Consider the following 24543-nt stretch of genomic DNA (forward strand, 5'->3'; position numbering starts at 1 on the left):
TCATTCATTGTAGGATCAAGTAGGACTTTATTTGGTTGTAATGTAGGCTGCGGATCGGGTAGGATATATTTGGATATAAGAGTGACTACACCTCCCTATGCACTTTAATACATATACTTTAACATTCAAGTCCATACTTATATCAAACTAACACTCCTCCTTCGCATCAATATATATTACCCCATACTTCTTTAAGCACAATTACATCAAAAGCCACCAAAGGAATATTATTCACCATAATACAACTATTTTGTTTTGATTTTTTTTTCAACACAGTGCACCTTTCTCCTTATTTCATTAGTTCCACTCAAAAACCCCACCAACCACCCCACACTTTAACCTTTACAAGTTCATAGCAATTCAAGTGCTCATGAGATGTGAATAGGTTCAAATAAATAGTTAATTCAAACAAAGGGGTAGGGCTTGTAATATAGTTGCCAAAGAAACATGATTACAAGATCAAAGGGGTTAACTACGATACATAACAATTAGGCGGGTGGAATATATATATGGCTCAACAAAGAAATGCCTATATCACTTCCAAGACTAAATAAGACTACTATTTCGCTTTGCAAATACACGGGACAAGTTCTAGGCATCAAATGCAGTACACAAAATACAACAAGCCTCACACACACATGGCACAAGAGTCACTCCAGATTGGATCATCAAAACACTCTAGTCAGGATACTTAAGCCAAGTTAAGAACATACAATTTAAGGCCCTCTTATAAGAATCAACAATTGAGCCTAAGCGTCACACTAAAGTAGCCGCTATATTCAAGGCATAACGAAGTTAAGAGATCCTATTTCCAATTCAGCCCATAGCCCAAGGGTTCCTAACTTAAAAAGAAATATTTAAAAAACTAACTACACCCAGTTCAAACGAAACCCTAGGAAAAGAATCGTGGCCCAAAGAAAAACCAAGGAGGAGTTGATATACTCCTAACAAAAGAAAATCTTTTTGTATTTTTTTTTCTTCGACTTGAATCCCTCAAGAAACCCGTCGAATGATATCCATCGTCGGGACAAATCGAAACTTTTAAAGATTTTTTTTATTCAGTTAACTAACGAAACTACACTACTTTACATAACTCTATACATACAACATACATACAAAATATCTCCCACCCCACACTTAAAATGGTGGCATGTCCCCATGCCACACAAATAAAAAAATGCGAGGTAAAGAAAACTTCCCTGGTACATCAATCCTGATCGGAGACAGTGCCGGGGTCGAGATGGCACACCCTCCCCAGCGCACACAGCCAAGCCATGATCTTCTTCTCAGATTTTGCATTTTGGGTGGCCAGTGCATCAACTCGAGTCCCCAAATTCGTGACAGAAGTGTGTAACCCTGCCATTTTATGTTCTAGGGCTATCATTCGCGTATCCCATCTGAACACAGATGTTCCCTCATCCTCAGTAACTTGCTCGTGAGGGTTGACTCAGCTACAACCTCAGTCTGCCCTTAATCTCCCTTATCTGGCACATCAGACTCATCACTATTAGCTTTGCCAGGTACCACATGATCCTTCCCAATAGTCACTTTATCTGTCCGGAACTTTGATTCTTTTTTCACTCTTCTATCCATGTTCTTGTTCTCCGGCACCCGTGCTGCCCGACATAATCTAGTGACTAGTGAAGGGAAGAAGAACCCATACCTCTGCACTGGACAACAGATGAACATCTCGTCGTGAATAACCTTAGTCACATAAAAATCGTGTCCATTCATAAAGCACCAGATCAATGCAGCTCTGGGACCGTTCATCTCAGTGGTGTTGGAGGAAGGCAACATGCGACTATTGATGATATAAAGCCAACACGTCCCTTCAAAGTTGAGTGAGGCCGAGTGAAACTTCCTCCCCGACGTAACCCACACTTTGTCTTTGTTTGGCACACAGATTGTTCTGAAAAACAGGTTCCAGGAGGTTGGTTCTCGCCTATATGTATCATAATAGTCCTCCTCCCCACCAAATACTAGCAGCTGATACGCCCTCCTAATGGCGTCTATCGATGCATCAACACTCTTTTGTCTCACAGTGCAAATATGGTCCTCATGTTCAGAGCAGTTCGCGTAGAACTCTCGTATAACCATCAAGTTGGCCTCTTCAGGTTCTTCAAAGAAAATATCCAGCCTGCGTCGAACCAACTCCTGATACATATTGGGGCAATCAATTTGGAGGGACCCCCTATCAATACCCCGTTCCGGTATGGGCTTCTTAGGAGCCTTCTGACTAAAATATTCCTGAGCTGAGCTTGATATAAATCTTGTGCTATCAAACTGAGGCATATTGGTTGAGGCCCGTGCCCGGGACGAGCCTACATGACCACTAGAAGAGGCGCATGTGGTTCGTCTTTTATTTGAGGGAGTCATAGTACCTACAAAACAAATACCACTATCAGTACAAGGCGGGATATGTGAACCAATAACGGTTACTCAGACTTCACCCGCATAATTGGTCACAAATTACATTCACGAACTCACTGTGGTATTTAAACAAATACTTGATGTGCAAATTCACCCCAAATTTCCCAAACACCCAATTATACCTCAATTCCACCATAATCTTAATAATGTCTAATCCAACCCAACAAGATAAAATTCTATTATCCTCACATACCGGTAAGTATACTTAGTAATACAAAGCAAAGAAAAGAATAACAATGACTTCTAATACTATACAATTAAAAGAGAAGAAAAAAAGAAAAAAATTGGAAAAAATAAAAAAAATAAAAACTAAAGGAAAAGGAAAATAGAAGCCATGGCACTTACCTGAAGAAGCTTGTGAGGAATAGAGATTGGGGAGTGATTGAGTAGGGAAGAGGAGGAAAGGGAGGTAGGTTTTTTGCTTTTGAAATCGGGAAGAAAGGAGAGTTTTGGGCGTGTGTTTGTTGTGAGAGAGAAGGGTTTGTTTTGTTTTTATTCAGATTTTAGGGGAGGAATAAGGGGGGGGGGGGTTCGGGGGGATTGGTTATTAGTAAGGGATAAAAGAAAAAATAAAAACTAACGAAAAGAAAAGAAAAGGAAAAAAATAAAAAAAAATAAAATTAACTAATGAAATAACATAAAAACGATGCCCAGTGAGCGGTCCATACGCGGTCAGTGCGCGGCCGTGCACGTTGGGCAGTGGAGGTCGAAAAATGCACGGTCCATGTGCATTCAGTGCGCGGTCGCGCATGTGCAACAATAGGGGTCCAAAAGTGCGCGGTCAATGCGCGGCCGCGCACGTTTGTTCTTCGAAATTTCTCCCTTTTAGCCACTTTTTAAATATCTCCGGATGGATTTCTTCACCTCGAGTCCTTCCGTCGCGCACAATTTCATCCCTTCACACCAATAGACCTGTTAATACTTTCACCGTTCAAAATCAAATACGAAAAATAAGAACAAAGAAAAAATATTCGGTTGCCTCCCAAGAAGCGTCTGATTTAATGTCGCGGCACGACGAATTACAATAAAACCATGGGTTGCCTCCCAGTATGCGCTTGATTTAACGTCGTAGAACGACGCAGGCTTTCATGATTGCACTTCGCTCACATATTGGGGTTCTTCCAAAGACATCACAACTTTCTCCCCTTTTTCTTCAACCATTCCAAGGTAGTGTTTCAACCTTTTCCCATTCACTTTAAACCTATTCGTTACATCTCCGGACTCAATTTTTACTGCTCCACTTGAGAACACTTACACAACTCTAAATGGTCCTGACCATTTAGATTTCAACTTACCCTAGAAACAATCTTAATCTCGAGTAGTATAACAATACTAGATCTCCGGGTTTGAAGTTCCGATCTAGAATGTGCTTATCATGCATCATCTTCATCCTTTCTTTGTACAATCTTGTATTCTCGAATGCATGGAACCGGAATTCCTCGAGTTCATGTAGCTCTATGACTCTAATTGTGCCTGCAGTTTCCATATCCAATTTCAACTGCCGCAGTGCCCATAAGGCTTTATCCTCAAGCTCCACCGGAAGATGGCATGCTTTTTCAAACACCAACTTGTATGGAGACATACCAATTGGAGTTTTAAATGCTGTGCGGTATGCCCATAATGCATCATCCAACTTCTTTGTCGAATCAGTCCTTTTCGCATTCACTGTTTTGTTCAGGATACTTTTGATTTCCCTGTTGGACACTTCCACTTGCCTGCTCGTTTGTGGGTGATAAGGTGTGGCAACCTTATGGCGAACTCCTTACTTTTCTAACAGCCTTGCGAACGCTCTATTGTAAAAATAGGTTCCACCATCACTGATTATAGCTCTCGGAGTGCCAAAACGTGTGAAAATATTTTTCTTTAGAATGCCTGTCACTCATTTGGCATCATTTGTTAGAAGGGCCACAACTTCAACCGATTTGGAGATATAGTCAACTGCTACCAATATGTACTTGTTACCATATGAGCTAACAAATGGTCCCATAAAATCAATTCCCCACATGTCAAATACTTCCACCTCTTTAATTGTAGTCATCGGCATCTCGTGACGACGAGATATATTGACTGTCTTTTGGCACTCATCAAAACTTTTCACCCAAGCATGGGCATCCTTGAATAAAGTCGGCCAATAGAAACCCGACTCCAACATCTTCGTCGATGTCTGAATTCCTCCAAAGTGCCCACCATATGGTGAAGAATGGCAAGCCTGCAAAACAGAAGGTTGATCTTTCTCGAGGATACACCTCCGGATCATGTTATCTACACATATTTTAAAAGTAAAGGTTCATCCCAGTAATAAGACCGACAATCGTGAAAGTACTTTTTCTTTTGAATCGAAGAGAGTTCATAAGGTACAATACCGCTTGCCAAATAATTAGCAATATCAGCATACCATGATGTCTCCTCCATTTCCACTGCGAGTAATTGTTCATCCGGGAATGTCTCAGTTATATCTTCAACCTCTACTTTCTTTTCAGCTCCTTCCAACCTTGAAAGGTGGTCTGCCACTTGGTTATCTGTCTTTTTCCTATCGCAGATCTCCAAATCGAATTCTTCTAGCAACAGAACCCAACGGATCAAGCATGACTTTGACTCCTTCTTTGCTATCAAGTACCTAAGTGTTGCATGGTCAGTATAAGCAATCACTTTTGAACCAATCAAATAAGACTTGAATTTGTCGAATGCAAACAACACATCCAACATCTCTTTCTCAGTCACGGTATAATTAGCTGTGCATCGCTTAGCATTCTGCTTGCATAGTAAATTGGGTGCACCAGCTTGTCCTTTCGCTGCCCCAGGACTGCTCCTATAGCATAGTCACACGCGTCACACATGAGCTAGAAATGGCTTCTACCAGTTGGGTGCAACGATGATTGGTGTAGTCACCAGTCTCTTCTTCAGCTCCTTAAATGCCAACCTGCAATCATCAGAGAACACAAAGGGATGATCCTTTTCAAGGAGTTTACATAAGGGGTTAGCAATTTTAGAGAAATCTTTTATAAATCGCCTGTAGAACCCGGCGTGCCTAAGGAAACTTCTCACTGCCTTGACCGAAGTGGGCGGTGATAACTTCTCAATTACGTTAACCTTAACATGTTCGACCTCAATACCTTTACTGGACACTCGATGCCCCAATACTATACCTTCTTGTACCATAAAATGGCACTTCTCCCAGTTCAGCAATAAATTTGTCTCCCCACACCTTTTTAGCACTCTCCTTAAATTGTGAAGACAGTCTTCGAATGAATCCCCCACCACTGAGAAATTATCCATAAAGACTTCCATAATATCTTCAATCATATCAGTGAAAATGGCTAACATACACCTCTGAAATGTAGCCGGTGCATTGCATAGGCCAAACGACATTCTCCGAAAGGCAAAGATCCATACAGACAAGTAAATGATGTTTTCTCTCTATCTTCAGGGGCTATTGAGATCTGATTGCACCCCGAATATCCATCCAAAAAATAGAAGTGAGACTGCCCAGCCAACCTATCCAATATTTGGTCAATGAGTGGCAAGGGGAAATGGTCTTTCCGGGTGGTTGTGTTCAGTTTTCTATAATCCATGCAAATTTGCTAACCCGTGACTGTACGAGTCGAGATCAACTCGTTATTCTCATTTTTCACGGCCATCATTCCACCCTTCTTCAACACACACTGAACTGGGCTGACCCAGTTACTGTCAGAGATGGGGAAGATGATACCCGCATCTAACCACTTGATCACTTCTTTCTTCACCACTTCTTTCATGTTCGAGTTCAACCTTCTTTGATGTTCTCTGGAAGGTTTGTGCCCCTCTTCCAAGAGAATCTTGTGCATATAAAAGGCTGAGCTGATACCCTTTATATCTGCCATGGTCCAACCAATAGCAGTCTTACATTCCTGTAACACCTGTAGGAGTTGTTCTACCTGCACAACTTACAAACCGGATGAGAAAATAATAGGCAAATTAGAGTTAGGCCTTAAGAAAGCGTACCTGAGGTGAGCTGGAAGCGGTTTCAGGTCCAACTGTGGTGGCTCCTCTATTGATGGCTTTGCAGGTGGTGTTGGTCTTTTTTCTAAGTGTAGTGGCTCGAATTGGGGTTCCCTTTTCCAGAACCCTTGACCTTCGAGAGCCATGACCCACTCGTCCAACTCTTCACCATCCACATCTTCCAAATTCATCAAGCAAGCTTCTAATGGATCTCTGACATTAAGGGTCTCATCCTCCTCTTGTAGTATTACATCCACTGCCTCCACTAGCAAATAATTTGCAACTTTGCTGGGCCTCCTCATAGATTGTTGAACATTGAATATTATTTTTTCATTATTCAGCCTCATTTTTAGCTCTCCTGTCTCATAATCGATCAATGCTCTCCTAGTGGCTAAGAACGACCTCCCTAAAATTATTGGTATTTCTTCATCAACTTGACAGTCAAGAATAACAAAGTCGGCGGGAAATAAAAACTTCCCCACTTGGACGAGCACATCATCCAGAATTTCTGTCGGCCTTTTGACTGTGCGATCAGCCAGTTGCAGCAACATTGAGGTCGATCTAGCTCTGCCAGTGCCTAATTTTATGTAGATTGCCAAAGGCATCAAGTTGATACTGGCTCCCAAGTCACACAATGCTTTAGCAAAAGCATAACTTCCAATTGTGCATGGGATAATGAAACTACCGGGATCAGACAATTTTTGAGCCATAGGTCTTGTTACTACAACGTTGCATGTTTGAGTTAGAGTTACTGTAGATAGGTCCTGGAAGTGAAATTTTCGAGACATCATATCCTTCATCATTTTTGCATAGCCTGGCATTTCCCTCAAAGCATCCATCAGTGGAATATTCAATTGAATTTGTCTGAGCATTTCCATGAATTTCCTGTATTGATCATCTTTCCTTTGCTTTACCAACCTTTGAGGGAATGGTGCAGGAGTTAGCTTCTGCCCACTGCTTGGTGTCTTTTCTCTATTAGGAGCCTTTTCCACTACCTGTTCTGGGAGTTGTTCAAATTCCTTCTCCTTGCCTTTGTCAACTTGTGCATGTTCAATTACAACCTCTATGAGCTCCATTGACTCGTTAGTCTCTAATGTCACTGGAGAAATTGGCACCGTGTCTCTCCTAGATTGAACAACTTCTTGCTCTCTGTCTAAATCCCTTCCATTCCTGAGACTTACTGCCATTAGCTGATTTGGGTTCTGCTCCTTTGGATTGATGTTTATGTCTGCAGGCAACGTTCCTTGTGGGCGATTGTTCAAGGCCATAGATAACTGGCCTAATTGAGTTTCAATTCCTTTAATAGCCGAATCATGTGCGGCAAACTTTTCTTGAATTTTTCCATTTTTCCCAATGAGTTGTTGCAGCATGACCTTGATTTCTATCATATTACTGTCCTGCTGTTGATGAGGCAGTTAGTAAGCCAACTGTTGTTGGTGCTGCTGATTGTAGCCCTGCTGCCTTTGAAAAGTCACGACTTAGCCTTGTGGTCGTGCTCCCCCTGGAATGGTATTGTATTGTTGCTGGGTTGGTCTGTACTACTAATTTTGAGGTCCCCATTACTGTCCACCTTGCCTCTGACCCCCAAAATTATTGACGTAATTCATGTCTTCTTTGAAGCCCTGGTTATCATTCTCTCCACTCAACGAGCAAACATATGACTCATTTATGCAGGGAGTGCATAGGCCTCCATTTGTCGTATCAACAATGTGCACCTGTTTCGTACCCATCTCATCAATTTTCTTTGTCAACAAGCTCATCTGGGTCATGAGAGTGGCTATGTTTTCTACATTTGTATTGTTTGGGTCAAGAGCAACAGAATGCACTATTGGAGTGAGTGTTGTATCTCTCGTCATCTAGCCTAAATTTTGAGCCATCTTGTCAAGAAGAATCTTACACTCTATGAATGTTTTGCTCAAGAATGCACCCCTAGATGAAGCATCTACATTGGCCTTCAGACCGTCAGCCAAACCCATATAAAATCTCTGTCCAAACATCTGATCCGGGATGCCATGGTGTGGACACTTCACCAGCATATTCTTAAACTTCTCCCGGGTTTCCTGCAAGGTTTCAGTCGGTTTCTGCCTGAATTGCAATATCTCATCAATTTGCCCCGCCGTTTTGTTGGGTGGATAGAACTTTTTTAAGAACTGCTTGACTAGTTCCTCCCAAGTAGCAATAGAGTTTATTAGGAGCGAATCTAGCCAAGTTTAAGCCTCCCCAGTCACTGAGAATGGGAACAGTAATAATCTGATTGCTTCAGGAGTCACATTCGGTTGTCTTTGAGTGACACAAATTGATAGAAAGTTTTTCAGATATTGTTGTGGGTCTTCGATGTACGACTCGGAGAACAACCTTTTATTTTGCAGCAAGTACAACATGTTGTTGGTAATCTGAAACGTCTTCGCTTGTATCAGAGGGACTGCAATTGCGGTGGACAGGTTATCAGCAGTTGGTTGCGCCTATTCATATAGAGAAGCTTCCGGCGCAAGAGGTTCTACCACTCCAATGTTTGGGTCAACTCGATCATTCCTATTGTTCTCATTGACGTTCTCGACGTCGTCCATTTCAATTTCGAATTGTTCGTCTTGTTTTAGCTGTTTGCCCTTCTTGTTAGCCCGATTAAATGCCCTAAATGCTTTCTCGGGATCTGAGAGTCCTTCAAAAAAATTCACCAGTTCTCAAGGAGCATCTAGCCATGCACCTGAGTCACAGAAGAGTTCAAACGTGAGAATTTCAATGAAAATATTTTTAACACCACAGAAAATTGATCTAAACTAAAAATCCTAGCAATTCTTCCAAGTTGTAATAAATAACACCGTTGGTTCTCCGGCAACGATGTCAAAATTTGATCACGCCCAACTATGCCTTATAAAAAGGACTAAGCGGTCGCTGCAAATATAATCCGGTTTACAAGTCCAGAGTCGAATCCCATAGGAAACTAATCTATTTGCTACTACTTTTAGTATCGCTAATGATAAGCTCAGACAATTTTCAGAGTTCAAGATTGTATTTGATAATTAACAGAAATTATTTAACTAAGGAAAAATGACAATAAAAACTATCAATAAGCAAGAATGAAGTTGAATTCAAGGGTAAAAGAATCTAGGGTTATTGATTTTTTCAATTGTCGGATTAATTTTTGACACGTTTACTATAATCTCGCCGTGACACTCTATAAAGATGATGAGTCCTTGCTTACCATACTTATCTCTCGATCAATTACGATAATTTACTAGAAGCATTCTCTCGAACTACTCTAGTTGACAATTTGTACAACTCATAAATATCACATCAAAGCTTCGTTATTTCTAATCCCGTTTTTAAATTCAAGTAATTAATCTCTTAACTTACTCGAAAGTGGCGTTGTTCAACAACAATCTAATCAAGTGTTCTTTCTCAAGCAACACTAGACAACTAGACACGATTAATCAAGGGCCCTTTCAATTAATCACAAGAAACACATAGTTGAACAATTATAGAGTAAAAATGGCTTAATTATATCAAAATGTAATCAAGACTTCATCCAACAATTGGTTCCAACATATACTGGAGTTTGAATTTTTTACATGTGAACTTCCAGCATAATATACTGGAGTTCCAACATAATATACTGGTCCAGCATAATATGGTGCAAGTTCATACACATATGCTCCAATCTTCAGTATATTATACTGAAACGTTCCGTGTGTTGGAGTTCCAGCATAATATGCTGGAAGTTCATACACAGGTGCACTAATCTCCAGTATATTATGCTGGAACTTTCCGTGTTACAGTAAAATAGTGGCTATTTTTCTATGACTTTGCAAATGCTGACTATTTTTCAATTATCGGTTCGAAAATTGATTAGCCCGTGCTATTTTCACATAAATGATTCATTTATGCAAATCTCCCGAATACCTGAGGACGTCTTATGGACCTATAAATATGGCCCAATTGGTGATTACTGGACCAAAAGCAGGCCGCCTACCAAGAATTGGCCCAGTAAACGTTTGGCCCAATTGGGGCCCGGTAAGAAAGCCATTATCTTCTTCAGAGAGACATTACAGATAAGATAACGATAGACTGTGAATACAGAAACTGAGCAAAGAGAAACAAAAAAGGTTAGTAGCAAATGGCGTCCACAGCAACAACTTGTTTGCTCCACAATTATAGCTTAGCCAAAAGCACCAATTTTGAAACACCCAAATTATCAGAGAGGACCTCAATTTTAACAATTGTGGCTCAAAAAAAAGCCAAGAAAATACGAAAGGTAAACTCATTCTTCAAAATGTGATAATGTTTCAAATTATTATCTTTAGAATCTTATTTATTTTTATTTCTGTCTTAGAGCTCAATGGTTTTTATTTTATTTTATGGGGCAGATAATACTGAAAGAGGATATTACACAGTTGGGGAAAAAGGGAGAGCTTTTGGATGTTAAAGCTGGATTTTTTAGGAATTATCTGCTACCATTGGGCATGGCTCAAATTGTCACACCTACACTTCTCAAGTAATTTGTTAAATTCTATTTGGAACTTTAAATTTTGTCATATACTTTTTTTGCTCTAGATTCTTCTTTCATTATCTACATTTTGTTGAGTTAAAGCTTGCTAATTTGATCCATTTTCTGATTGTATTAGATTGACTAGTAAGTGTTAATGCATGATTTTAAGTGTTGAATAATCACATTACCAACCATCCTGTTTAGTTTAAATTACCAACTGAACCATATTATTGTACTCAAGACTGTGGTTCTTCTGTCCATTATCTTATTTTCGGGGCCTTGTAATAGTTGTCAGGAATCTTTGATTCGACTATTCAATATGCCACACACAGCACTTGCTTGTTTGGTTAAGAGTTGAAGTATGTTATCACTATTGTCCGTGTTGTCTAATCACTCATCTACGCTGATAGACCAGTGTCGAATGTAATTAACATAGGTATGCATACTCTATGGGATTCTTTAAATTACTAATAAGTAATAAATAGCTGAAAAGTGAATATGCCCATAGATATACATCTTCGTGTGCAAAAGTTGTACCATAATGATGCTTGATCGCTGTTGATATTTCTTGAGCAGAAATATGCAACATTGGTGTTAGAACTCTTGGTCAGTATACAAGCTCCGCGTAACTTTTTTGCTCATTGATTTTACCTGTTATGATCAATGATCATCGGTTTTAAGTAAGTTCACTTCTTTTAGCGAAATATAATATTGATAAAGGATTCATCTTTAGTATTTTTTTCCCACATTGCGTAAGTACAGATAGTCGATTAAACATAGAGCACTGGATATTTTTCTACTAAGTTACTTTATCTTTAGGTTTGGGCTGTGTTAGACATATGGTGTGATAATCTTGTAAAATTCTTATCCAAAATTGATAGTCAGTAATATTTTCACGATCTATTTCATTCTTATATGTGATTGGCTTTTTTTCCCTTCCATGATATCTGGCGATGCCTTAAAGAGTAATAAAGCTAGAAAAAAGTCGCTTCTTGAGATTACGATCATATTTTAGGTTATCTACCATTCTAATTTTCCTTTTCACTGTATTAACACACATCCTTCCTGTATATGCTCCCAAGTACACGTGTGCACTGAACTTCCCTCTGATAGGCTCTTCAACCAAGCAGGATTTGCAATGACATACTTAAGAACAAAAACATATGTGAAGGCTTCTTTAGAGATGGTAGCAATTCAATTGAAATGTTTGATAGCCATTAGCGTGCTTTGCCTTTAGTGAGAGATTTACCTATTAACTTCATGGATCAATTTTTTGTTTTATAACATTACGTACTTTTATTCTCAGGGAAATGAAGATGGAAGATGAGAGAATTGAGGCTGAGAAACAACGGGTAATTAGATTTCTCATTGATCCAATCTGTTGAAAGTTGAAAAACAAATGTTTTTAATTTTCAAGTCACTAAAAGAGTCGGCTACGCCACAATAAATGGTTCGGTAACAAATATGGTTTTAGTTAAAGTTTTTGATCTTGAATTAAGGTGAAAGAAGAGGCACTACAGCTTGCTCGAATTTTTGAAACTGTTGGAGCCTTCAAGGTGAAGCGCAAGGGTGGGAAAGGAAAGCAAATTTTTGGAAGGTCAGTTGAGATACTAAATTGTGATTAGCAACTTTGTGATTATTTAGTCGACCTTTTGACATCATCTCTATTGCAGTGTCACTGCTCAGGATCTTGTTGATATTATAAAAGCACAGCTACAGAGGTACTAATTTCCTATCTTTTCTCCCAGAGGATGTAGAAGTATGCGAACTATTCACCACTTTTAAGTTCATGTTGTCTGATTCATCTGGTTTATAAAGTCATTCAAGTATTTTGGGTAAAGAGACTTAATTGTCATCTGATATTTTTCAAACAATGCTTATTTTCTTTCAATGCAACCTAAGATCTGGTGCTACCTACTCGTCAACATTAGTCGTCTAGGACAATGGAATATGCTGATTCCATTGTTCATCCATTTCTAAGGCAAACACTTTTGGCTTTTGAGCAATATGATGCCTGTTTGTACGATAGCATATTCACTTTCTTCTACCCCTCTGTCCCAAAAAAGAAAAGAGAAGGGATAGAGAATCTGTTCTCTTGTAGGAAGAGAAGTGACATACCAACTGCTTATTAGCAATTGTTTACCCAACAGACCAACTACTTATTACTCCCTTTGTTTCAAATTAGACGGGGGTACTTTCCTTTTTAGTCTGTTCCAAAATAAATGTCACATTTCTAAATTTGGAAAAAATTCAACTTTTTCATTTTACCTCACAAATGTCATGGCCCCACAAAACTTTTACCCCTTAAGCTTTTAAGACCACAAGTTTCAAAAGTCTTCTTCTTTTTTCTTAAACTCCGTGTCGAGTCAATCTATCTCATCTAAATTGAAACGGAGGGAGTATTAGTTTCGGCACTTCTTTTCAAACACGTAACTGCTTATTTATAAAATTGGTGTTTCGGCATTTGATGCTTATAAGCTACTTTTAATGAGATAAACCAAAATGGGCTCGTAAAGTCTTAAAGGTAGATCAAATGTATTAACTTAGTTCCTACTTTAACTTTAATCTATATTCACACGCAATCTACTTGTAGGGAGGTGGACAAGAAAATTGTCTCTCTGCCTGAGATTCGAGAAACTGGAGAATATGTTGCTGAATTGAAGCTGCATCCAGATGTTACAGCTCGAGTAAGGTTGACTGTGTTCGCCAATTAAGCATAGGGGTTTTCTGGTGCAGTTGATGCCAAGTTAGGAATTTGCTGTATCGGCTCTCTCGGTCAAGGTACAGTCATTTGTTGATTCCAATGGCTATTATTCAAGCAATGTGAATGGCGTAGGTGCTACATTAAATGCTTGTTATTCAAACCACACATTTACAGAGCACTAACTACGTTGCCCCAAAGTTTTAGGCTTCAGTTCACAAACGTAAGTTTCTAAAGTAATGACAAGTATAAGAAATATATAAGAAAGGAGATCTGTATTTCAGGCTTGGGCTGTGTCTCGTGATTCAGAATTGCTTTGTCTATCTTGCAATTTCTTTGTTAATCTGAGGTAGACTTATAATTTTCTACTAAGGTAAACTAGAACATTTATTTATACGGGAAAGAGCCAACATTTTATGGTCCTCTCCACCTTTTTTTTTTTGGTTTCCCACCCTTGCATTGTGGCTCGACTAAATTCGGATTCGCGCTGGAAGTCCCACCTTAGGGGGTAAAACGTTCCGTATAGAAGGTGACTCCATATCCAAAACTTGAACCCTAACAAAGCGCGACTCCATACCCAAGGCTCGAATCCGAGGCCACTGATTAAGGACACAACCCTTGTTGGTGGTCCTCTCCACCCTTTCTTTTCTCCTATGAGGCTACGACTCGTGAGGGCAGATAAGTCAAACCCTTTTGAATTTCCACCTTTTTTATGGTAGAGCTCAAATTCTCTAAATTATATGCAACTGTCTTCAAAACAAAAATCAACTTCATGTGTTCTAATACGAATAACATGACCTGCTCGTATTTTACTCTTTCCTCGTGCTGTCCCAACCGTGATCGCATTGAGTTTGGATGACGTGGTTGATTAGGTTTGTGACAGGGATTTTGTTTGGGGATGTTATTCCTCGTAGTTGATATGCATGAATATGTTATTTTCTTGCATGCAACTAGGTGCTTCCTTATAATAATATCAATAAAATGCAACTTTTGAGTTGTAAAGATAATACATAGTCAATAAACTTGATGTAGATTTCTTATCCAGAACTGCTGTTTTCTTTTCTTTTAATTCCATTTCAGGTAGGGAGGATTGCTATAAACAATGTGAACATCAGATTCAGACTCCACATATGGACCCCAAATTTTGTAAATTAATTTTCTTCTTTTGAGATAATTTATCCTGACGTGTAACATCAGATTTCTCATCCTATGCCTTTTTATTTCATTTGTCATTGTGGGTCTTCATTGCGTTGGTTGTTATAAACTCTCATGATCAAATCTTGTATCTATCTCTTCTTTTCCTGTTGTTTCTTTTCAATCATTTGTTTCCAAGGTAATTATTATATCAAGTAAGACCTTTCGCGTACGGCGTGTAAGTGTATTCAACTGAACTCTCGTTACTTTCGGCTCTGTGTACCCAAGCAAAAAAGTCTTAAATTTTTTGCATATAATAAAATCATATAATCATTCAAAACCATCAACTCTAGTTCTGAATTTGCATAAACTCTAGTTCTGAATTTGCATAAAATTTTCTACGTAGAATAATATCCTATTTTTTATTTCTTGAGCTGCTTCATGTTATGGGAACGAGTTTTTCTATTCCTATATGTCCATGCATGGTGTTATAAGTCAAGTTTATAACTAGCGAGTTGAAACTTGAAAGTGCAGAGTAATATGAACTTTTACCTATGTTACTTGGACGTTTCAAAATATTATCGCACCCATATCAGGTCCTCTAAAAATGCATTGTGGAGGATCTAACACGCACCCGACAACATTTTTAAAGAGTCCTAGAAACTAACTCTAGACCATTTTGTTCCTTGGTGATGAAAATTGCACTGGCGTTATCCATTGTCAAGTTGGAAGAACCATAGCCTGAAAAGTTGTGATAGGATAACAAGAATAATTCTGAGGTTCGCTTTTGCCCATGTTAATCCTCTAAAATTCTTTTTTCTGTTTGGTCATCATTTGGGCCCCAATACAAAGAGGCAACTAAACTGAATATTCAAAGACTTAAAGAAATGCCAAAAAACAAGTGTTTTGGCATTTGAAAGATCACCTAGTTCTTATCTGAAATATCTGATTGGTTTGCCACCCTTTTGCTGAAAAGAACAAACTTTTGCGAACTAATCCTCATAAAGTTGTGATTAATAGTAAACTAGTACTACTATTTCATATTAACAACTGCAACCAGTGAGGTTAGTTCAAAGCAGTAGGTATACTTGTTTTCTTTGGGATGGATACTCTTTTCTCATCAGCCATAGAACATGAGGGGAGCATATGTGTACAAACAAAAGATCCGACAAACAGTACTTAATTCCTTGGCAATCAGTTTTTTCTTGATTTATTTAAGGTTATATATAGTGATTATGTTTTTTACCCTGCAATTTAATTGATTATAGCATGTTATTACTCAATGTTTTCGGTTGTCATGTTATTGGTAGGAAGAGTTATCTTTTGGTGCATGTCAATTCAATTGATGGTGTGCGAGAACTTAAACTCATTTCTGATAAACACTTTTCACAATCAAATAATTTTAGTTTTGGTGTGAACATAAATTCTTCAAACTTTTAGATTTAAATTTTATAATAAATATAGTTGAAAAATTTGTAGTCAAGTAAATGAAATTAAAAAAAGAGATTACTGGGAGTTATTTATTCCAAAACTAGCAACAGGCTCATGGCTTGTTAAACAACGTTGGTGTGAAGCAGGACAGAGCCGCAATTTGAACTTTCTAGCTAGATTTTAAATTTTACGATAGCCATATTAATTGTTTGTAGCGGGTTTTGAACGTAATTTTTGTACATATTTGATGAATTTCTTAATAAGAATTTGGACTAAATGCTCACTTCCACTATGCTCTTAGCTACTGAAAAATCATAAGTATTGTTTTTACAAAAGGATTTCAACTTGTATTCTCTGGTAGTAAATATATTTTACACAATCCGTGTAATAAACCTGCTATAAAAGATTACTCGCCTTATTTCGTAATATATTGATTGACCAGAGGCGGATTCAGGATTTGAAGTTTATGGATTACTATTGTAATCTCAAATTAATATACAATAATAACTAGATTCACAGTTATATATTTATAGATATTTAATGAATTTTTAAATAAAAATACATGATCTCCGCAAAAGTTACCGGGTTCCAAAAACCCAGTAACTATACCCTACATCCGCCACAGAATTTGATTCCCTTGTTAATAGATACTCGCTTACCTTTAATGTAATTTGATAATGTAAAAATTTATATATAAAACCCAAACCTTTTCAGAAAACTAGGTGCAAACAACAGGGAAAAAGAAAACTAAGAAACAATTAATGAAAGTCCTGGACATGGTTTTTTCAGTGCAATTGTGGGAGTCGGAGAATTTAAGAAAACCAACCAGGTGGCGCGTTGAGAAGCATGCCACCTCATCAATATCTTTTTGGCTGAGTTGTCCACATGATGCTCCCAATGAACTCAATTTCCCCACATGCCAAGGCAATCATGCCGCTTCATTGTCTCTTCTTGTGATTTATATTAGTTGTGAAAAATTAAACTGTATTATACACACAAAAAAATAATAATATAAAAACACATGAATTAGAGGTTAAATTATACGTACTAAATTTACACTTATTGTCTCGAAATAATAATACTAGTGTGAAATTCTGGAACCCTATATATATATATATATATATATATATATATATATATATAGCGGACAGAGCCGAGTTAGAATTTTAAATTTATGAATTCTAATTTTAACACAAATATAAAATTTATATTAAAGTTATTAAATGCGGTGGAACTTGGTGGTGGGATGCAATCATACGCATGATCCCAACTTTAGTATCACTAGTGTGAAGTTATTAAATTACGAAATTCACTTTAAGTTCAGTTAACAGCAACTTTCACGACTTTCTCATCAGTTAAGTTATATACAACTAAAGGGTTAACTATTACTACTTTAGAGTAAACGTATCAGTCAATTAGACTTAGTCTTCAACGTTAGATAGTTTACGTGTTTGAACTGTAGTTATTTATATATTAAAAAGATAGGTACGAAGCTTCATTGACTTTAGAATATTATTTCTTCATAGTGCAACACAATGATTTATATTCTTTGGTTCCCCTTGTTTGTTTATTGCTTGACTTGATCACTGGCCTATAAGAAGAATCAATGGAGCGTCTCCTTTTTTTTTTTTATTTAATAAAAACTATTTTTTTTCTTCTTGTTTTGATAATTGAATTGAATTAATACTAGCAAGAGAACATTAGGCAATAAATTGATACAAAGTAGTCCCCCACTACATGTGCAGATCTAAATGAATTCCTCTCATATTTGTCATTACCACTCTCTTCCCCACACATACACACACGTTGTATTTGGACATGTCAAGCAATATAACAACGTACCCACATGCTAAGCCTACAAATAATCACCAAAACGTGCACATAACAAACAAGTTAGAAGCAGGATTTAAGTGACTTAATTACACCAACTCCTGCAAACACCACCTTGAAGACACTACTAAAAATGCGAGTTTTAGACAGGAACAAATTAGAAATAGCCAGATTTACAATTAGTAATTGAAACATAGTCACAATTTCAAAAGTAATCGAAATTTAGCCACTTTTTTATGTGAGATAAAATCTGAACAAAAACACTCTTAAAAATCCGAAAAAATTCCAGCATAATATGGCGAAATTCGAATTTTTTACATATGAAATTCCAACATAATGTGGTAGAATTTCATAATGTGCTGGAGTTCCAACATAATATTCTGGAAGTTTATGCGCAAAAGCTCCATAATTCAGCATATTATGCTGGAACTTTCCGTGTGCTGGAGTTCCAATATAATATGTTAGAAGTTTATACTAAGGAGCTCCATAATCGAGCATATTATGCTGGAACTTTCCGTGTTTCAGCAAAATAGTGACTATTTTTCAGTGACTTTGCAAACACTAGCTATTTATAATTACCAATTCGAAAATTGGTTAGCCTGTACTATTTTCAAGTTTTATACTGACGTCCCTCGAAATGAAAATTCAACAAGAAGTACGTTCACGACATTCTTGACAAATTCACTATTCCAAAATTCTAAATCCGCCTGGTGTAATTTTAGATTATCACTAGCAAAACGTGCTATACAAGTATTATAAGCATGTGCATGAAAATTATGTTCCGATTATTATGATTTGTATATTAGTTTATATACTAAGAACCCATGTTATAAAGTGTGAAAGTGAGATAGCTTAAAACGGAAGTCCTATTTCCACGCAATATCAAAGAGAAGCCTTAGTGAAAAAGCAGATTCTAGATATTGAAGGAGTGGAACCTAAACTTTAGACCTCATACCCAACCGCTTGTGACGTGTGATTTGCAGTGCCTATTTCTGGTATATAATGGTAAAAGCTCATCGCAGAAATAAAGGTTTTTAGTTAGTTAAGAAACTTGAAAAGTAAGGGATGTGATCAGTTTAACAATTAGGTGTGATTGGTGGGCTGATAGCTACTAGCTCTACTGTTAGGTATCACAAAATAACAAAATATCTTAACTCCGGTCTAGCGATTCAGAACGTACGTGATCTTATTATATGTAAACTTTTTCATTAATTGCAAAACATATAGTTCGAGTTGAAAATAACGAGTTCGGTCGAGCTGAGGCTCTCTTGCTGGTCAGTTGAGATCAACACAATATGGATATGAGTAGTGTGAGTTTAGTTCAACTCTGATGTGACAAGTGAACCGTACGTAGAAGAGACGAATCTTATCTAGCTATACCATAGTGATATATAGTAGAAAGAAGAAACAAAGTTAAGTAAGTTAAAGATAAGTAGGTTTTAAGTGAAGGAAACATGGACAAGAAAACTGTATATAATACAGGTGTGTATACACATGGTTTTGGCAGTTACCAACCCATCTTTCCTATCCATTTATTCTGTCATTTAATGAAACAGAACACTGACGGAGCTCCCCCTCTTATTTTTCTCAGCCTTTTTTATTATTATTATTATTGTTATTATTATTATTATTATTATTATTCCAGTTGAGTAATCAAGAAAAAACACACAGAGTATAGAAGAACCTAATCCACAGACTTTTGGTTGTGGTGCTAGTGATGCCTAACCCCTAACCATCCCATAAAGCAATCCAATACTTCCATCCCCCACACTCCATGCTCTTTGCTTTTGCCTACTAGTATTGCCTCCTACTTGCTTTAGACATATGAAATTTGATCCGACTAAATTGAATTTGCATTGAATAACAAAATACGGCGATTAAATAAATAAATGCGCTGATCCGATTAATCTGAATTCACGTCGAAAAAGTCCACTGAAGAAGTAAATTTTGTCCATGTGTTACACATATAGCTTTGCCACTAAAGAAACAAAGTTTAAAGAGCGGTTGGAAAAATACTTATAACAAAAGGGAAAAAAGATACCTCACTACACTCCCTTTTCGTGAATGGAAGGCAACCATGAACACTAACCACTTACTTACTCAAAGGAATGAACTTCAAATAAATTAAAGTAGACTACGGCCACTTATATTCGTGAACAAATACAAGTTTTAAATAAGATTTTTCAAAGGAATTTAATGTATATTAATGAATAAAAATAAAAATAATAACAATAATTCTAATTTATTATCACAAATTTGTGACATATTAATTCACATTAATTGATCAATAAGTGTAAAAAAACTGATAAACTAAAAAAAAGGAATTTTTTTTTTTAATAATCTCTCCTTTTTTAATTAGTAATGACAACCCACCAAAGGGGCAGCGGAGAAGACAAGACTTTGTTCAAACTTTGTTTCACGGCGATCATCTTCTGGTGGCGCCGGCAAATTAAGATCAAGAGACAGAAAATTTCTTGTAGATTTTTCCTCCTCCTTATAATTAGTACCAACATCATCATGTGACGATTCTGAAAAATTGTAAATTGTCTCAATATGAGTATTTGTAGAAACCTTAGTACTGTTTGTAGCAGTTGTTGTAGTAGGTGGTTTGTGTTTTCTCATATGACCACCTAAAGCTTGCCCTGATGAAAACTCAGACCCACAAATTGAACACTCGTGAATTTTTGGCTTGCTGTTGCTGTTACCATGAGAGTTGATAACTTTGTTGTTGTTGGCTATTTGGATTGAGAGGGGTACACTAATTTTATTGAACCGCCCTTCTTCTTGATCATTTTCCGTATGATAGTCGTCATGATTTTCTACAGGTGAGTCAGCACCAACGCTAGCAGTAGCCATGGCAGTAGCAGTGGCAGTGATAATGACAGATTTTTTCTCTTCTACTATGGTTTTGGGCCTTTTATGACTAGCTCTGTGCCCACCAAGTGCTTGAAATGAAGAGAAAGTTCTGTTACAAGTTTTGCACTCGTAGACATAAAAACCAGCTTTTCCAGTTGTAGTATTGACCATTTCTGTGAATTTCCTGCTACTGATTTTCTCCTTTTTAACTTCACTTACAACTTGTACTTTTCGGCATCCGCTTTGTGCTAATAAGATTAAGCAATTGGCCATGTCTTCATCTTCCTCGGACGTGCTACTAGTTGATATTTGAGTAGTAGAAGTGGTTGGTGAATACTGAATTATTGCTGAAGAGTAATAAACATCACCTCCAACACCACCATCATCGCTTCCACCAGCGGCCGATGAACTACTAGTGACCATCGTCCCCGCTATATCAAGCGGGGATGACGGCCTTGATCGCTTGCTACGCTTTCCTTTGAAAGCGTACGAGCGATCGGGAAAATCTTGAGAAACTTCCATTACTACAAAACCAAGAAAAGAAGCCAAGCAAGTGACAAAGTGAAGAAGAAGAAGAAGAGTGATGAAAGAATATAGAGAGTGATGTTATTAGCTAGTGTTATACTTATATATAGTATTTTTTTTAGTGAATGGTAAGAACATGTTTGGAGAGTCAAAATTATATTCCACCCAACTGTTAACCAAGTGAATGAACAATTCTTTTTTTCTCTTTTTTTTTCCTTTTGTATTATTGTTCGACTAAGAAAAGTGTCTTTAAGTAAACATTAGAAGTCTACTTTGGCACTTTGCACTCCCTTTAACTACACTTAACCTAGCTTAGTATAACAAGTAACTTTTGCGTTCGTCTTCTCCTAATTTTCCTACTCTCTTGAGTTACTTTACTTGATTTTACTGTAAATTCATTACGTTTTTTAGTTAATTGTTGTGTCGTGTAAAATTAAGTATGCATAAGTATGGTCATAAATTTCACATTAAGCATTAAATTGTTGGTGGTAATTTTACTAACACAATGAGCTGTTCCAAATGCGATGTATAGAGTCAAATTATCATATTTTGTATTTATTAAGGGGTAATGTATAAAGCTTTGGGCATGCAATTTAAAAGTTTCTTTATGAGTATATTAGAAAATTAATACTATACTAATTATTTGGCATATTTTGACTTATACTGGTAAGGTGAAATGAATGAGTTTTACAAGGACCAAAGGGAGTGTTATAACTGAAAAACTAAATAAAGCAGAAAGTATATCAACAAAGCAAAGTAATTTAAATTAGAGATAGAAGTCTAGTTGGTGACTTGGTGGTAACGTTTGAAGTTGGTTTCACACTCTCTTTCTTTTAATTTGTTGGTTTGTTATTATTTAAATTTAATTAGGTTTAAGTAATTTGCCAGCGAAAGTCACGAATAAACACTCAAGCAATAAAGCAAAGGGGGATTGCACGTTAAAGGCATGCTCCACCTCACTCACTCCATCACTTCTTAGACTCAAAGGAAAGAACTATTATTATTATTATTATTATTATTATTATTATTATTATTATTATTATTATTATTATTATTATTACTATTTTAATGAGGATTTAAGTTATACGTTTTTAAGGTTAATTTAACCGCTTGCAGTAAATTATTCTTATATTTTCAGGTTGTCACATCAAGTTTGTTATGAAAATTTGTTTATTGATTGTTATATGAACTTAACCTGAATTTAAACTCTTTGAATAATATAAAGAACATAAAGAATAAGAGATGCAAGTATATAAAGAACAAGAGATGCAAGTATGAGCAAGTAAGGCAAACCACCAAGATTCGGTTGGCTTTCAAGCAAACTCTTTGCCTTTTTCTATCTCACAAAGTTGAATTCTCTCTCTCTCTCTCTCTCTCCACCCCCCCCCCCCCCCCCCCCAAATATAATTCACAAACGAACCGAAATAGTGGTCCTCCACTATAAGGCCACTCAAGCTTGACAAATTCAAGCATAATTATTGAAAAAATTCGAGAGTTTAATTAGTTAGTTAATGGTAACTTTTAATTTTCGTGGTTGCCTTTGATTCTCCAATAGTAACTTTTTTGTTATGAAATCAATTATAATGAAACTGAAACTATATATTAAAGAGAAAATGTAGAGTAGGGAAGATATTCAGCTTGAATATTTTGCACAAGAAATTTCATTTCAAGAAAATTAATTCTCTATATGTTTTTAAAGTTTATAAACTCTTATACACCTCGATTTAATATTTTTTTACAAGTTAAACTTATTAGTAACCTTAAATAAGATAAGTGATCTTATATAGTAACTTTTTAATTGCACCGGTTATTAAAAGATTCATTTATTTGTCAGCAGTTAAGACAAATTCAGTTTTTATCTAATTTTTTCCATTTTAATTACTTTCACAACATTATATAGGGATAGATAAATTTGATCTTTTGTATTTCTCTATATTGGGGGAAAATATTTACTTAATAATCGTGTCTTTAAGAGCTTTGACAATCTTACACCTTTAGAGTGCTCTCTCTCTCACACACATACACAACGATATTCAAAAGTAAGAGAGTAATCACAAAGCTTTGTAATGAGATGAATATGATTTTGCCATTCATAATCGGAGGTCAGGGATTTCAGCCTTTAAAATGAAAAAATGCTGATAAACGCTTCTTTTTTTAATAATTACTTTTACGTGGCGTGAATTCAGATTAATCTGTCAATGAACCAATGCCAATACCAAAAAAAGAATAAGGAGTAGGGACACTATGTGGTGGCCATGTCGAAGAGGATTATATTTATTATAGTGTTTAAGTGTTATGAGTGAGAGAACTGTAGACCAGAGAGCTACCTATCATATTCAATATTCATAAATCATACATGTATATATTTGTGGTTCATATTTTGGACTTGTGACTATATGGATTAACGGGTGATCTCACGCTTCTCTAATGGCATGTCTGCCTCCTTTTCTTTGATCTCCGTTTGGTGCAGTGCTTACTTTAGTTTTTATTAGTTCACACGTACTTAAAGTCTTTTTTAATCACCACTAATTTAGCCTTTTAACCTTTTAACAATTTACTATTCTCCAGAACTTTTCTTTTCCTTTTTAGGTGCTCTTTACTTGTTTTATTATCACGAGCCCTTGTACCCATGGGCAGATTTAGGCCGTTTTTAAGGTGGACGTGAATGCTGGTGTTTTCACCAAACTAGGTATATATATATATATATATATATATATATATATATATATATATATATATATATATATATATATATATATTATAAAATTGATCTAATATTATTGTGATGTCCATGACGGAGGACGGACTAATGAGAGCGGGTCAAGCAAGACTGACAGGCTTCTAGGCTGGCAAGCATCTAAAGAAGGGGTGCATATGTCACCTTAGACGAATCTCACATCAGAATGGAAGAAGAAAGTGTAGAGGTTTCAAAAACTTGTTGGTTCCCCAAGTACACGCAAGTAAACATGATCGTCAAGTAATAAAGTGACTCGAAAGTCGGATGTCGAACCCACAGAGATTTAGATTAATCATTAACTACGAAAACTGAAATTAATTTACTATCCAAGATAATAAAAAAATAGTATTTTTTTACTAAACTATTATTGCGAAAATTAAACGAGTAGTTAGCTAAATTAATTAGGAGCAAGCGATTGTGGTTAGATTTTAATCG

General features: G+C 36.6%; 3 protein-coding genes across 3 annotated transcripts; 1 reads left to right on the top strand and 2 right to left on the bottom strand.

Moving 5' to 3' along the window:
- Window positions 1-3516: 3516 nt before the first annotated feature.
- Window positions 3517-7796, bottom strand: LOC104096872 (uncharacterized). Its single transcript, XM_070189783.1, has 8 exons — window positions 6412-7796; window positions 6140-6283; window positions 5577-5690; window positions 5288-5350; window positions 4794-5239; window positions 4386-4692; window positions 3726-4145; window positions 3517-3631 (listed from the first exon to the last, which is right to left on the bottom strand). Exons 1-8 carry the CDS (start codon window positions 7794-7796, stop codon window positions 3517-3519), a joined length of 2994 nt encoding a protein of 997 aa, XP_070045884.1.
- Window positions 7797-10452: 2656 nt separating this feature from the next.
- LOC104096870 (large ribosomal subunit protein bL9c) lies at window positions 10453-14913 on the top strand. The gene is made up of 7 exons (XM_009603319.4): window positions 10453-10660; window positions 10773-10900; window positions 12201-12246; window positions 12394-12491; window positions 12568-12615; window positions 13488-13675; window positions 14676-14913. Exons 1-6 carry the CDS (start codon window positions 10523-10525, stop codon window positions 13606-13608), a joined length of 579 nt encoding a protein of 192 aa, XP_009601614.1. The 5' UTR covers window positions 10453-10522; the 3' UTR covers window positions 13609-13675; window positions 14676-14913.
- A 5292-nt stretch (window positions 14914-20205) lies between these two features.
- LOC104096871 (zinc finger protein ZAT5-like) lies at window positions 20206-21462 on the bottom strand. The gene has a single exon (XM_009603320.4). The coding sequence runs from the start codon at window positions 21366-21368 to the stop codon at window positions 20346-20348; it is 1023 nt and encodes a 340-aa protein (XP_009601615.1). The 5' UTR covers window positions 21369-21462; the 3' UTR covers window positions 20206-20345.
- Window positions 21463-24543: the final 3081 nt, after the last annotated feature.

This window comes from Nicotiana tomentosiformis, chromosome 11 (genome assembly GCF_000390325.3).
Source record: "Nicotiana tomentosiformis chromosome 11, ASM39032v3, whole genome shotgun sequence".
In the NCBI taxonomy this organism is placed as follows: Eukaryota; Viridiplantae; Streptophyta; class Magnoliopsida; order Solanales; family Solanaceae; genus Nicotiana; species Nicotiana tomentosiformis.